General features: G+C 42.6%; 1 protein-coding gene across 5 annotated transcripts in view; it reads right to left on the bottom strand.

The window, feature by feature from the left end:
• Positions 1–14,818, bottom strand: part of PUS7 (pseudouridine synthase 7) — a 51,201-nt gene that overhangs the window by 9,954 nt on the left and 26,429 nt on the right. For all 5 annotated transcript variants that reach the window (XM_032787342.2, XM_075064691.1, XM_032787340.2 and 2 more), the window contains 8 exons: positions 13,943–14,020; positions 6,680–6,808; positions 6,237–6,362; positions 5,852–5,913; positions 3,390–3,550; positions 2,342–2,468; positions 1,991–2,092; positions 1,766–1,895 (listed from right to left, as the gene is read on the bottom strand). In XM_032787342.2, coding sequence (XP_032643233.1) covers positions 1,766–1,895; positions 1,991–2,092; positions 2,342–2,468; positions 3,390–3,550; positions 5,852–5,913; positions 6,237–6,362; positions 6,680–6,808; positions 13,943–14,020 — 915 coding nt within the window. The remainder of the gene's footprint in view (positions 1–1,765; positions 1,896–1,990; positions 2,093–2,341; positions 2,469–3,389; positions 3,551–5,851; positions 5,914–6,236; positions 6,363–6,679; positions 6,809–13,942; positions 14,021–14,818) is intronic.

The following is a 14,818-nucleotide window of genomic DNA, read 5'->3' as shown; positions in this document are numbered from 1 at the left end:
AACTGGAGTCAGGTGCTCTAACTGGAGTCAGGTGCTCTAGTTAATCTAAAGCAAACCTTCCTCCCTTGGCAGGGAATAAGGACCCCTGCTAACACTCTTATGCTGCCCTCTGGCCATGCTGTATCACAGTACATACTCTATTTTTCCTCTCCAGCCACATCATAGGAAGTCATCCAGTGTATAATGGCTACACTGAAGAGCAATCTTTTAATTGCCCTCATCCCAAACCCTCCTTATAGTTCTCATCCTCTTAGACCAGAAGCTCTTCACAGATCATGTCTGCCCGTTTTGTATAGTACCTAGCATAAGAGGGCACTGATCCTGGTTCTGGTCTCTACGTGCTACAGTAATAGGGATTTAATAGATAAACCATAATTAATACTAATGTGTAAACAACTGAATCTTTCATATACTTTTTGTTCATATGCCAATCTAAGAAAGATGTTGAGACTAACTTTTCCTCAAAATAAATTGCTAAGATTAAAAAACAAAACAGCCTCCCCCCACACACAACCACAGGTTTTTGGGGTTGCAATATTAATCTACATGATTTACTGTCTACAGATTATCTTGGGCAAGTCTAAAATAGTCACATTCCTGGTCAATAATTTTACTTTTCTTGTATTCAGAACACTGTATTTTATTTTAACTGCTTGACTGAAGATGCAGAAAGAGTCTCTTGATAAAATGTATCAGGACCAAATCCAGTTCTTCTACCTCCCTGTGGGCATCCTAGGCTCTAAGTACAGTGGGAGATGTCACATTTATGCTGTGTGTAGGGGGATGCACATAACTCTCAGTGGAATACAGTGGGGACCATCACTCAAAGAAGAATCCACTGTATCTCGAGTGTTAGTACACAGTGCTCCACAGCAGATCAGAGCTAGGGGACCAGTGAAGCAGTGGGGCTTATGCCTTACTGGTCTGTGCATAGTGTGTGTGGTACAAAGATCTGTATCTACTGCTCCTGCCTACATATTAGTATATTGATCATGGCCTAGCTACACATGAGACCAATGCTCGCCAGTCCTCCTGCATGTATTCTGGGGACATCCTATTATTTCCAAATACATTTTACTGTATCCAGTGTTCCCTCTAATTTTTCCCACCCATGTGCAGTATACATTTTGTTATGGGCACCAGTATGGAGGTGATGTGTGACACACATGACCTTCATATTGGTGCCCATAACAAAATTCATGTGGTGGGCATGGGGCCAACAGGTTCAGAGTGTGGGAGGGGCTCAGGGCTTGAGTAGAAGATGGGGGGGAGGGGCTGAGGGCCCTGGCTGGGGATGCAGGCTCTGGGGTGGGGCAAGGGAGGAGGGGCTTAGGGCTGGGGAAGAGAGCTGGGTGCAGGGGTGTGAGGGCTCCATCTGGGGGTGTGGGCTCTGGAGTGGGGCTTGGGATGAAGGGTTTGGGATGCAGGAGGGTGCCCCTGCAGGGAGAGAGGACTTCCCCCAGCTCTCTCTCCCCGCAGCAGCACCTGCGCTGCTGAGGAGAGGTGCCTCTCCCTGCTGCAGCAGCTCCAGGGATGGGACCACAGGATAGGTGCCCCTCCCCCAGCCCTGTCCAGTCCTGACTGGGTTCGGGCAGGGGGTGGGGTGCCCTGGCCACGGCAGGTTGGGTGCTGGGCTAGCTTAGGGATGGAGGAGGGGCACACCCCCCTCCCGGCTGGTCCCCAGGCGGGTTCCCTGAGCCCCTGCACAGTGCTAAATAGGCTGCTGCACAGCTTACAGGGAATTTAGCTGTATACTATTACTTACCATCTGACATTCTGGGGTCGAATTATGATCTTTCTGTATGCTCCAGATAATGAATAATCTCGAATTTTATGTCTCATGTTGCTGATGTCAAGGTTGTCAGCAGACAACATTTCCTTGTAGGCATCACCAACTACAAGAAAAGGAAATATTTGAAGAAAATTAAATCTACTTAAAATCTTAGTTCAGATTAAGTTTTTAGTGATCGTGCAAATTAAAAAGACTTACTTTTATGCTTCGGATATATAACATCAAACCCAGGTAATGGCATCACTATATCATGGATAGTATAATCGTCAACATCTGCTTCTTCAATATGAACAGCTGTTCCTACAATTCAAACAGTTTTCTACTTAAAATACATAGGTATGTGACATATTTCAGACACAGGAATCTACTGTTAACTGAATTTAAAAATAAAGTTCTTGATTTAAACATATCTGACTATAGATAAATGAAGCAAATGGTGTTGTGTTGTATCTTCATTTACTGATACACCTTTCTCTAGGAAAATTCTAACAGTCTTTAAAGTATAAAAAGAAATCATGCAAAGCAACAAGGATTTGACGTTTATTTTACCTCCTTTAAGTACAAGGTCTCCCGATACAACTTTAAGTCCATATTCTTCTATTCTCTTGCTCACCATGTTATTCCATATATAACTCTGATAGCTATGAATATACATCAAACGATTATTCCTTGGTATCTGTAGGTGAAAAATGTTTAACTGAATAATAGGTATCTTTAGTTACTTTCACCACTCAGCCACACTTAATGGATAAACATTGAAACAAGTCATTTTTCCAGTTACACAGTTGACATGCAGGTGCTTGGTTTGTATGCTATGTTTCTGGTCTTAATTTGAGAGGAATTTAGGTGGAAAGAAGGCAAAAAAAAAAAAAAAGGATGCATTATCCTCTCAATACAAAAAGCCCATATTTTTATTTTGTGTAACAGTTTCCCAAGTGTTTTGTTGATGTAGACACAAGTGCCATTTTCAACATTGTAAAGTAGTATTTAATTATTTTTCGTAGATTTGTAGGTCTTGAGGAACTGATAAGACCATTCAGTATGACCTCCTGCATAACACAAACCATGAAACTTCACTAAGTAATTCCTGTGTCAAGCCCAGTAATCTGAGGTTGAAATAGAACTATTTTCAGAACAGATCCAATTTTATTTTTTTAAATCAAGACTTCAAAGTGATGGCAATTCTATCACATACCTTGTCAACCTATTCCAATGGCTAATTACCCTCACTGTTCATTTGATTTGATTCTCCAAAGGCACAAAGAAAATCTGATCTTAAATCTTACACACAAGTCACAGATACCTACATAATTCAGATGAGTTTAAGTAACCATACAGCTTCCATATTAGCATGCAATTACATTTAGAATTCTGTTCTTCCATAATGTGCATTAATAGGAAACATTCAAGTTATTCATTACACATCATTTTGAGTCTGGACCCCTCAGTAAACAATGGGACAGTACTTCAGGGGAACACAGAAGAGAGGAATGGATGGATTTAAGAGGTTTATACATAGTCCATTTAGAATGTAGTGTAACACCACAAAAAAAAAAGCGCACACACAGACAAAAAACTTCAACCTTTTTACACTCACTATGCCAAATGCAGAGACTATATTCTTCAGTCCATACTTCGAAAGTCCACGCAGAAGTTGTCCTTCCACACACCTTTTTACAGGCAGTTTTTTGAGGGCTGCAGCTGGATCTTTAGTCTTTGCCCACTCTTCTCTGCATTTAACTAAATATCCTTTCTCAGCTGTAACAATAATTTAAGATTAACATTGTAACTGCAAAACAAAAAATTCAAGTTGATTGAAAATATTAATGTATCTGAAAATCTCAGTGCAACTAGCATGTTCATCTTAGTGGAAGTTGTTTAAAAAAAAAAAAAAAAGAGCCAAAGCTTCTAGATTCTCTACTGGAACAGCTGACTCATTTGTTAACCTGTCTTTAAAATGTAGTAGGAGTACAGGACTCATGACATGGCTAATTTAAAGCAAACGTATAAACATGTAAATATAAAGGGTTAAAGTACATTTAAAAGATATTCCTATTCAATAGTGTTGTTGGTAAAGAAATCCACCTATAAAACCTAATGTTTACTACCTTCTAATATGCATTCCGTGGCTAAAATGGAAGATGCCCTTTTGAACACAGAATCACAGGACTTGAGAGGTCATCTAGTCCAGTCCCCTGCACCCATGGCAGGACTAAGTATTATCTAGACCAGCGGCTGAAAACCTTTCAGAAGTGGTCATTTATTCACTCTAATTCAAAGATTTTGCATGCCAGTAATACATTTTAACGTTTTTAGAAGGTCTCTAAGTCTATAACATATAACCATTGTTGTATGTAAAGTAAATAAGGTTTTTTAAATGTTTAAGAAGTTTCATTTAAAATTAAATTAAAATGCATGTCTCCTCTCAGTCTTCTTTTCTAGACTAAACAAACTCAATGTTTTCAATCTTCTATTGTAGGTCATGTTTTCTACCCCTTTAATCATTTTTGTTTGCTCTTCTCTGCACTTTCTCCAGTTTGTCCACATCTTTCCTGAAATGTGCCACCCAGAACTGGACACAATACTCCAGTTGAGGCCTAATCAGCGCAGAATAGAGTGGAAGAATTACTTCTCGTGTCTTGTTTACAACACTCCTGCTAATAATACCAAAAGGATGTTTACTTTTTTTTTGCAATAGTGTTACACTGTTGACTCATATTTACTTTGTGGTCCACTATGACCCCCAGATCCCTTTCCGCAGTACTCCTCCTTAGGCAGTCATTTTCTATTTTGTATGTGTGCAACTGATTGTTCCTTCCTAAGTAGAGTACTTTGCATTTGTCCTTATTGAATTTCATCCCATTTACTTCAGACCACAGTTTGTCCAGATCATTCTGAATTATAATCCTATCCTCCAAAGCACTTGCAACCCCTCTCAGTTTGGTATCATCTGCAAACTTTAGAAGTGTAATCTCTATGCCATTATCTAAATCATTGATGAAGATATTGAACAGAACCAGACCCAGTACTGATCCTTGTGGGACCCCACTCGTTATGCCCTTCCAGCATGACTGTGAAACACTGATAACTAATCTCTGGGAATGATTTTCCAACCAATTATGCACCCACCTTATAGTAGCTCCATCTAGGTTGCATTTCCCTAGTTTGTTTATGAGAAGGTCATGCAAGACAGTATCAAAAGCTTTATTAAAGTCAAGATATACCACATCTACCACTTCCCGCCATCCACAAGGCTTGTTACCCTGTCAAAGAAAGCTATCAAGTTGGTTTGACAAGATTTGTTCTTGACAAATCCATGCTGACTGTTACTTATCACCTCATTATCTTCTAGAAAACAAACTTGCTACCTATTGAAGGATTTCTACTGTGCCCTTCCCCATCAACTTTAGCTACCTGAGCCCAGATTATCCCCCTATTTAAATCTGTGCATGGATTTCCCCAGGACCATCCCCTCACTCCCCACCAGACCAGACCCACTGAGGGCTCTCTGTCCACCATGCGGTCCACACAAGAGGAAGGGGAGAAGAATGGGTAGGATGCAGGTTGTCCTCCCTCTGGTCCCATACAGCTTCCCAGAAAGAGTTAACAGCCGCCCTAGGCTGTGTTAACTTTTTTGCAGCCCTTTTCAGCCCAAGAGGAGCTGTGTTGCCAGGGAATGGCAGATGGGAGACTGCTAAAGGCAGAGCTGATGCAGAGGTTCAGGTTGGGGGGTAGTTTTTCCATGGCAAAGGTAATCCTGTACAACCCACAAAAAGATGTTCAGGGAATCTCTAGAAAAAGATCCCCACCAAGATACTCAGACAATGAGTCCCTTTTTCAGTTGTCTTTTTTACTACAGGAGGGGGTGATCCAAGCCATCAACAACGGTTTGCTGTTAAGAGCTTGCTGAAAGTTTTTAAACAGAAAGGACAATTCCAGTGCTGACAAAGTTTACCATATGCAAAAATGTCAATGTCCATATGCACTTCAATTTAAAAAGTTCAACTTTCCCTCCATAAATACTGTTCAATTATGTGTAAAGTATTTCTTAGAACCTACCTCCAGGCCGTGGTTTTAATATTAAATCCATTACTTCATTCCAGTTGTTTTGTAGAATAGCTCTAAAATGAAACAGAAAATTTATTAGCTATTATTAAAACAGGAACAGATTTTAGGATACATTTCAGTTGTCTGAAAACCAAAATATTCTATACATTTTACATTTCATCGCACAAGACAACTGATACAGCTGCTTATATAGATTCTGTTCCTGATGCTAATGTTAAATTTGACACACAATATCATGACTGAAACTTTTCAGAGAGGAAAAAAAATAAAATTAAAAAAACATACCCAGATGTAACATTATCCTAAGATACAAATTTCAAAATATGATTCTTTAGTACACACAATAAAATCATCAATTATTAAAAAAAAACCATACCTTCCAACTTGATATGTAGGAACAGCTGTGGTTCCAAATCTTTGCATTCCATAATAATTAATAAATCCAATTTCCCTGAGAGAGTGCATTGCTTGCTGTACCTGATCATCAGTTCCTGTTATATTTCTAATAACATACAAAATTATTTTTAAAAATCCACTCAACAGTAAAACCATCTCAAATTACAACCATCAGATCAGTTCAAACTTGTACTCCAGTGCTCCTGAAAGCAGTCATTATCAATGTTAAAAGTAAACATATTGTATACTGCTTGTCCTAAATCCAGCAAGTTCCCTCCCCTCCACCTTGATTGAGAAAAGTTTCAGAGTAGTAGAAAAGTAGTCTCAGATCCCCTGGTATCCCCCCTACTTTATAGCTGAAGAACTCTGACTTGATTAAGAAAGCCATCAATGGCAAAGTCCTGGCAGAAAGCAGCATTTTACCTGAGAACAACTGTGAAATGGTTCCCTTGCAGTTCTCCCAATTTCAGCGGATGGTTCTTGTAACTAAAATTTCCCAACTTAAAGTTCATCAAACATTTGTTCAAATGAGCAAGCCTTTGTGCAGTGATTCTAAAAAGAAATGGAAAAAAGAAGTGACCAAGCTACTCTCGGAAAAGCTCATGGATAAGTATTTATGGAGATGCCAGGGCTTCAAGCTAAAACACCATTAGAAGAAACAGAAGTATAATTCCCTTAGTTTCTCTTCTTTTTGTGTATTGCCTCCAAAAATATTCTAAATGAATCACCTAAAAGAATAGGGCACATTATTCTCAAGACCCATCTACACAGGAGAACTAATCCATTACTGACAAAGCTATATCAACAACAAGTTTCCCGGGACCTACATTGGAAGATTGACTGGCAAAAAAAGTTAATACAAAGTTCTGGTTGCCCCATGTTCATTCATGCCCTTCCCTTTCCCACGGAATTGTGGGAGAACTTGTCTGTTCTTCTAGGTACACAAAGGGGCAGGGGAAATGTTGGGAAGGTATTATCAGCATAAATGATTTAGCCTAAATCCTCACAGCAAAGTGAGCTTGTTACCAGCCTGAAAGCACAACTCAGGCTTTAGGCTACAGCTGGAGTTCCCAAAATTTTTGCCAGCATGACTCCTTTTGATTAATTATTTCCTTCAAACACTCTAGCATGGAGGACACCATTTATCCTCTGCACTGCATGACCCCATACATATGGTGCATGCAAGGTCATGCAAAATGGTGTCCTCCATACATTGTGACCTCACATGCACTGTATATGCAAGGTCATGCTACGCGTAGAAAAATGGCATCCTCTGCACACTAGGGATTGGCAAGACTCCATCTGGGGTCATAATCCAGTTTGGGAATCACTGACCAACAGGCCCCAACAAGCCACATAGTCGGGGACTGAAAACACCACTAAACTTGGATGAGAGAGCTGTGTGTGTGAGTGTATGGAAGTGGGGGTCAGGACAACACCTAATTTAGCTTTGCAATGAAAACAAACCCTTACAGATGTTACAGAATGCTTTGTGAACAGAGCACATGAACACCACAGGACAAAGTTTTACACCCTCTAGTGCAGAATTCAGATTTAGATCACAAGGGATCTGACCACTGCTGAAAAATGCTGTCAAGAATAGTGCTATCCCCCTGAACCTGCATTTGAAAATGATTAAGCTGCCAGTACAGATGAGACAAAACTGTTTTCAAACACTTACAGAAAGCATGACTGAGACTGGGTGGATCTAGGAATCCTTGGACAGTTCAGTGTACTGAACTGAGAATCAAGCATGCAAATCCCACTAACGGTTACAGGCACTGTAGATGTCTTTACTTGAGCAGCAAGATAAGCACATCCCCCACCCCTGGATGTCAATCCCAGCTTTTACTTGTCTCTTTACAAGAAACTTAACTAATATTGAGAAAGGTTCAGTCTAACTAGAGAAGTTAATAATTTGCGGTTACAAGGCAGAAGCAAGAAAACAAAGAATTCTAGAAGGAAGACCTCAATTAATCATATTTTTGTACTCTGCTTTTTAAAATCTAGCACTTCTGCCCTGCTACAGAAGCAACTGTCTAGTGCAGGGGTGGACAAACTATGGCCCAGGGTCTGCATCTGGTCTGCCAGATGTTTTAATGCGGCCCTCGATCTCCCGCTGAGAAGCAAGGTCCGGGGCTTGTGTGCCATGGTTCCACGCAGCTCCTGCAAGAAGCAGCATGTCCCCCCTCCAGCTACTATGCACAGGAGCAGCCAGGGAGCTACACACGCTGCCCCCGCTCCACGTGCCGCTCCCGCAGCTTCCATTGGCCGGGAACCATGGCCAATGGGAGCTGCAGGGGCAACACCTGCGGACAGGGCAGCACGCAGAGCAGTCTGGCCACACCTCCGCGTAGAAGCCAGAGGGGGGACATGCCGCTGCTTCCAGGAGCTGCTTAAGGTAAGTGCCACTCGGTGCCTGCACCCCTGACCCCCTCCTGTACCCCAACCCCTACCCCAGCCCTGATCCCCCTCCTGCCTTCCAAACCCCTCAGTCCCAGCCCAGAGCATCCTCCTGCACTCTAAACCCCACATCCTCTGCCCCAGCTCAGAGCTCCCTCCCAGACCCTGAACTCCTAATTTCTGACCCCACCCCAGAGCCTGCACCCCCAGCTGGAGCTCTCACCAATCTCGCACCCCAACCCCCAATTTCGTGAGCATTCATGCCCAGATTTGGCCCTTGAGCCAAAAAGTTTGCCCACCCCTGGTCTAGTGCCTCTGTCTCTCTCCAAGCCTCCATTCCAGTCTGACTGCTCAACAAACTCTGTGCCCCTTTTCCTACCATTGCCCCCAAGTTTTACACCTGAGAAATTCCTGGTCCAAGACTGCACATACCCTGGAACAGCAACCGGGGCTAGGCATCCCACCCCCCTTTTGTGCAGATGCTCTGCAACAAAAGGAACCTCCAAGCTTTAACTGCAGACAAATGTGACTGCATCTTTGGCCAGGTCTATACTACAGGACCAACCCTTGGGGCACCCTGCTTGATACTGGCTACTAACTAGACATGGAGCCATTGATCACTACCCGTTGAGCCCAATGATTTAGCCAGCTTTCTATCCACCTTATAGTCCATTCATCCAGCCCATAATTCTTTAACTTGCCAGCAAGAATACTATGGGAGACCACATCAAAAGCTTTGCTTAAGTCAAGGAATAATACGTCCAACTGCTTTCCCCTCATCCACAGAGCCAGTTATCTCGTCATAGAAGGCAATTAGGTTAGTCAGGCATGACTTGCCCTTGGTGAATCCATGCTGACTGTTCCTGATCACTTTCCTTTCCTCTAGGTGCTTCAGAATTGATTCCTTGAGGATCTGCTTCAAGACTTTTCCAGGGACTGAGGTGAGGATCCTCCTTCTTCCCTTTTTTAAAGATGGGCACTACATTAGCCTTTCTCCAGTCATTCGGGACCTCCCCCGATTGCCATGAGTTTTCAAAGGCTTGCCCTGGTTTGGCTTCTGTTTCAGGTTTTCCACGTATTGGCAGTGGATGGCATCCTGCACGGTCCTCTCCAGCGTGGTTCTAGCTTTTGGAGCGAGGACTGCATGCTCTGCATTCTTCACGTGTGGTACCAGGCCTCCCAGCTCCTGGCATTTCTTGCACCATGTCCAGCAGCAGCAGATACTCTTCTCCAGTTGTCACATAGCATTATGGGCATGAGTCCAGAGCGAAGCAAAGTCTCCCCGGTCTCTTCCAAATTTGCCTTCCAGTGAGCTGCTCAGGTAGGTGGCGACATCTTGATTGAAGGGGGTCCTGACGATTCACTTCTTGATGACATCCCGCATGGCAATTTCTGCAATGTTCCTCACAATAACATCCGGGCATGTCAGAAGTGATCACTGCAATGTCGCACAGATCACCATGTGAGGAACATTGGCGCTGCCCTGCCTGTGCGAGATGTACACCAGTTCATTGCTGGCTCTCTGGGGAAGAAACTCCACTTCCTCACTAGCTGCCTGGTATGTTGTCTGCCTTGTTCAGAGGTACCTTCGCCACAGTAGATTCCCTCAGGACGAATGAGATACAGGGGATCAGGAAGGTGGTTCAAGGCATTGATCTTCTGCCATGGTGCCAGTAGGGAGGAGTTGATCCTGGCCACATCTTGTATCTCCACAATGGTACCCTCAGGTGTCTGCGGGATGTGGAAACCCATGGGCATGCCGAGATGTTAGTATGCTTGCCCATCCTCGAGGAAGATCAGAAGTTCATCCTGGATCTGAAAAGGCATCGCCTGGACCGAGTCCCTTCTACTGCCATCGATATGGAGGATTGGACACTTCCTAGCATTGAAGCAGAGTCCCATCCAGTTGGCAGCCTGGCTGGTGATGTTGAGCATTTCTTGGAGACACTTCGGGTTGTCTGTGATCAGGACCAGATTGTCTGCGTAAGCCAGGATATTCACACTGTTGCCATACAGGTCAAAACCACCTAGACCGCTGCATGGCTAAGTTGAAAACGATGGGGCTGAGGGGACAACCTTGCTTTACGACACTACGGATAGGAGTGGGTGGTGGTGGTGCAGTCTTCAGAAAGTTCCCGGATCAGTTGGAGAAAGTTTTCAGGCATCCCGAATTCTCGCAGCATGTCAAAAATATGCTGGCGAGGCATCGATCCAAAAGCATTAGCCGTGTCGAGCCACACTATGGCACATTGCTTCCGTGCCCTCCTGGCTGTGTGGATGACAGTCTGAAGAACAAAGTTGTGTTTGTAACAATCTTTGCACAACATGAAGCCTTTCTGGATGGGGCTGATGGCTCCCCTGTTCACAGACCAGTCTGTGATCCTAGCCATGAGGCAGCTGGCATACAGTTTGTACATGATGGAACAGAGAGAGATGGGTCTCCAGTTGCTGGGCTCGTCTCGCTCACCTTTCTTGTAGACGAGCACCGTCACAGATTTCTTCCAGAAGTCTGGGGTATGGCAGAATTGTTTGCATTTATTGCAGTTACCTCGTTTTTTCAGGATGCTATAGCGAATGCCATCTTTTCTAGGGGCTGTGGTTTTGGTCTTTGTAAGTCTGATCATTACTTCCTGTGATCTGAAGTCTTGCTCCAGGTCCCCTGCACAGTCAATGAGGGGTAGAGGACGAAGGCACCCTGGACGCTGCATGTCGTTTTGAGCTAAGTGGTCGAACACACCCTTCAAGTACAATAGTCTCTCCAACAGGCCTAATCAGACTTGTAAACAACATAGCTATTCTGACAAAAAGCCCCCTAGGGAGACACGTCTTATGCTGGCAAAAAGCCAGTATAAGATGCATCTCCACTTAGGGGCTTTGCTGGTGCAGCTATACCAGCAGAACTAATGCAACACAGATAAGCCCTTTAATTCTTTCTATGGGGAGTTTCATCCAGGGTGCTTATACATCAACAGCCCTCAACGTGCAACTTATCGCCACCTTTCACCATCACACACAGAATAATTTGTCAAAGGTAATTTACCAGAACATTTAACAATTGGTCCCCAAGAAACACCACCACACTTCTATGCAGGATCAGCAGGCTCTAAGGATCTCTCATGACTCAATCTAGAATATGTATGATCATCAGTCAAAGTGTGGGATTCATCAGATGGACCCACATATTATTAATCTCATTTAACCAGATTGTATGGTGTACTCTGTTTAGTTGCGTGTGTGTGTATATATGAACACGTGTATACATACCAAATTGTAACAGCTGAATAACATAATCCGTCTTCTCTACGGAGATCAGTTTGGGAACCTCTAGTTTAAATTTAAGAGTCCCATAGTTATTGAATGCGGTTGCAAAAAGCCACAAAACAATCATGACATGGTCTCCAAATGTTGCATTGTGATAAATGTATCCACACAAGGCTGCTATATTGTGGTACATCTTCATTTTTTGATGCAATATTACAATGCAATGCCAAAGAACCACACCACTGTTTTGTGATTTTCAGAGACTCCATCCAATTGCATCTCTCCCTCCTAGGCTACTTCTGGGAGTACATTACAGCAGAGCACCAGCTCTGCTATAGTGAAGGTAAAGACCGGCTTCCTGTTTAAAACTAGATTCTAAGTGTTCTAAAATCTGCAGAGACAGTAAGTTATACTGACTTAAGTGCCAGTATAGACAGTTTCTCCCACCAACATAGCTACCACCTCTCACAGAGAGAGGGGTTATTAAGCTGTCAGAAGAGTTCTCTCTTGTCAACACAGAGCATCTTCACCAAAAGCACTACAGTGGTGCAGCTGTGCCACTGAAAATGATGTTCTCACATCTATGTCTACACTACAACTATCTAAACAATCATTAACTAGTAACACTTCTCTTTCTGTTCAAAAAAGGGGGGGAGGGGAAAATTAAATGGTTAAAAGAAAAATTAAATCACCAAAACACTTTGTTAATGCAGAGTTAAGTTGCCAGAGATAACTCATGCCCTCCCAGAACGTGAATCCAGTCAAGCTCAAACTTCTGAAAACCCAGCACACACAGAGTTAAGGTAAATGCCCATATAACCTTAACTCTGTCCTCTGAGTGGGATACCACCTAAACCTAGACTTTCCCCTAGCTATCATTAAATTCACAGACTGCTGTCATCTCCCACCTCATTACTAGCAATACCCATAGCAAGCAGGCTGCAGTGCCCTGCTACTGATACCACCTATGCAATTCTGTATCGAAATGATGCAGACTGGAGCCTCAGGTACACATGAACCTGATTCCTTTGATAACACACTGTGGAATGAGGGAGGGGCTCAAACCAAGATCTTCCAATATCAGAGACCAAACTGTCCCACCTACCTCCTCAACCATTCAGTACAGCTATGGCTACCTCTAACACAGTAATTCCCAGTAGCTATTGCCAGCTCCAGCAGGGGGCAGAGTTAAGGTTATGTGGGATTTACCCTAACACTGTACTTCCTGGTTTTCAGAAGTTTTGCAGAACTCAATGCTCTGGAAGGGCACAAGCTATTACCAGCAGCCTTACCTTGGTGTTAACAAAGTTTTTACCATTTAATCAAGGAAGGAACTGTTCCTCCTCATTCTTTCTTCACCTTGGAGCAAGGAGCAGTTCTGGTTCTCCTTCCTGAATGCTCAGAGGGAACTGGGTCGGGAAGGAAGAAGATGGGTTCCCAGTGACAGGGTGGATCACATTAACAACGGATAGGTGGGTACCACACCACCACTGAGCATCCTTCTGATATCTTGCAAGGGTAATATAGCATGGGAGCAGTCCTGCGATCAACCCTCTGCTCACTATGTGTCTCAGATCAGGTGCAGCTCCAGTCAGACCAATGGACCCCATGCAACCTACATATGACTCAGAAGCTGCAGCCTGAGTACCACCGGTTTTACAAGATAAACAGTTACTATACAACTTTTCTTGAAATAAAAGAGTTCCATAATATCAACAACATTAACGTTTAGTGACTGTGGTCCTGATTCGGTCGGTAAAGCGACTAGAGCACATGCTTAAGTGCACTGCTGAATCAAGACCTGACTCTGCAACTACTGTTTGATACGCGATGGTGTTTTCTCCATGTAAAGCTAACCTACCTTAAACAAACTCCATGCTATTGATGAACAAAATAAAGAGTGCACATAGTATCACTTAATAAACCAACATGTTTTACATGTGCTACAAGATTCTTCAATGTTTATTAAGACAGCCAAGTTACCTTGTTATAAGAATTTACTTGCAGCATATTTTCACTTACCTAAGAACAGCAATCTCTTGAACTGTAATAGCTCTTTTATCTTTGGTCCCCATGTAGGAAAATATATTTGGCTTAACTCTAAAAAAAAAAAAAAAAAAACACACAGTTATGAAAATTTTAGATTTCATAGTTAAGGACACCCAAGCCCCATACAATTAGGCCAAAGATAAATTGTAATCTCACTAGCATATTATATACAAAAAACTAAATTAACGCAACTTTTTTGTTAGATTTTACATGCACAAAAAATGGGGAATTTTGAAGTTACAGTCTCCACACAAGTTGTACTGCAACTTGATCCCATTATATATATATGTAATATTTTCTATTACTGTATATGGCATTATTATAAGGAAGGAAAGTTACCATATATTTTGTTAGCAAATACGGTAGAACTTCAGTCACAAACACTCGGGAATGGAGGCTGTTCATAACTCTGAACAAAACCTTATGGTTATTCTTTCAAAAGTTTACAACTTAACATTGACTTAACACAGCTTTACTGCTGCTTTTAACCATCTTAATTTAAATGAAACAAGCCCAGAAACAGTTTCCTTACCTTGTCAAATCTTTTTTTAAAAACTTTCCCTTTATTTTTTTTTTTAGTAGTTTACATTTAACACAGTACTGTACAGTATTTCTCCCCCGCTCCCCTCCCCCCCCCTTCTTTTTTTGTCTCTGCTGCCTGATTGTATACTTCCGGTTCCAAATGAGGTATGTGGTTGACCTATCAGTTTGAAACTCCAGTGTTCATAACTCCGAGAGTCTGCTTTACTGCCTTTAAGCAAGTAGACTTCTTTATGGTTGTTACTGTCACTTTGAATTGTGTGTGTGTGTGTGTGTGTGTGTGTGTGTGTGTGTGTGTGTGTGTGTGTG

The sequence above is a fragment of the Chelonoidis abingdonii genome, chromosome 1 (genome assembly GCF_003597395.2).
Source record: "Chelonoidis abingdonii isolate Lonesome George chromosome 1, CheloAbing_2.0, whole genome shotgun sequence".
Classification (NCBI taxonomy): Eukaryota; Metazoa; Chordata; order Testudines; family Testudinidae; genus Chelonoidis; species Chelonoidis abingdonii.
Note: the sequence above shows the minus strand (reverse complement) of the source record. Positions and strands in the feature narration are given on the sequence as shown.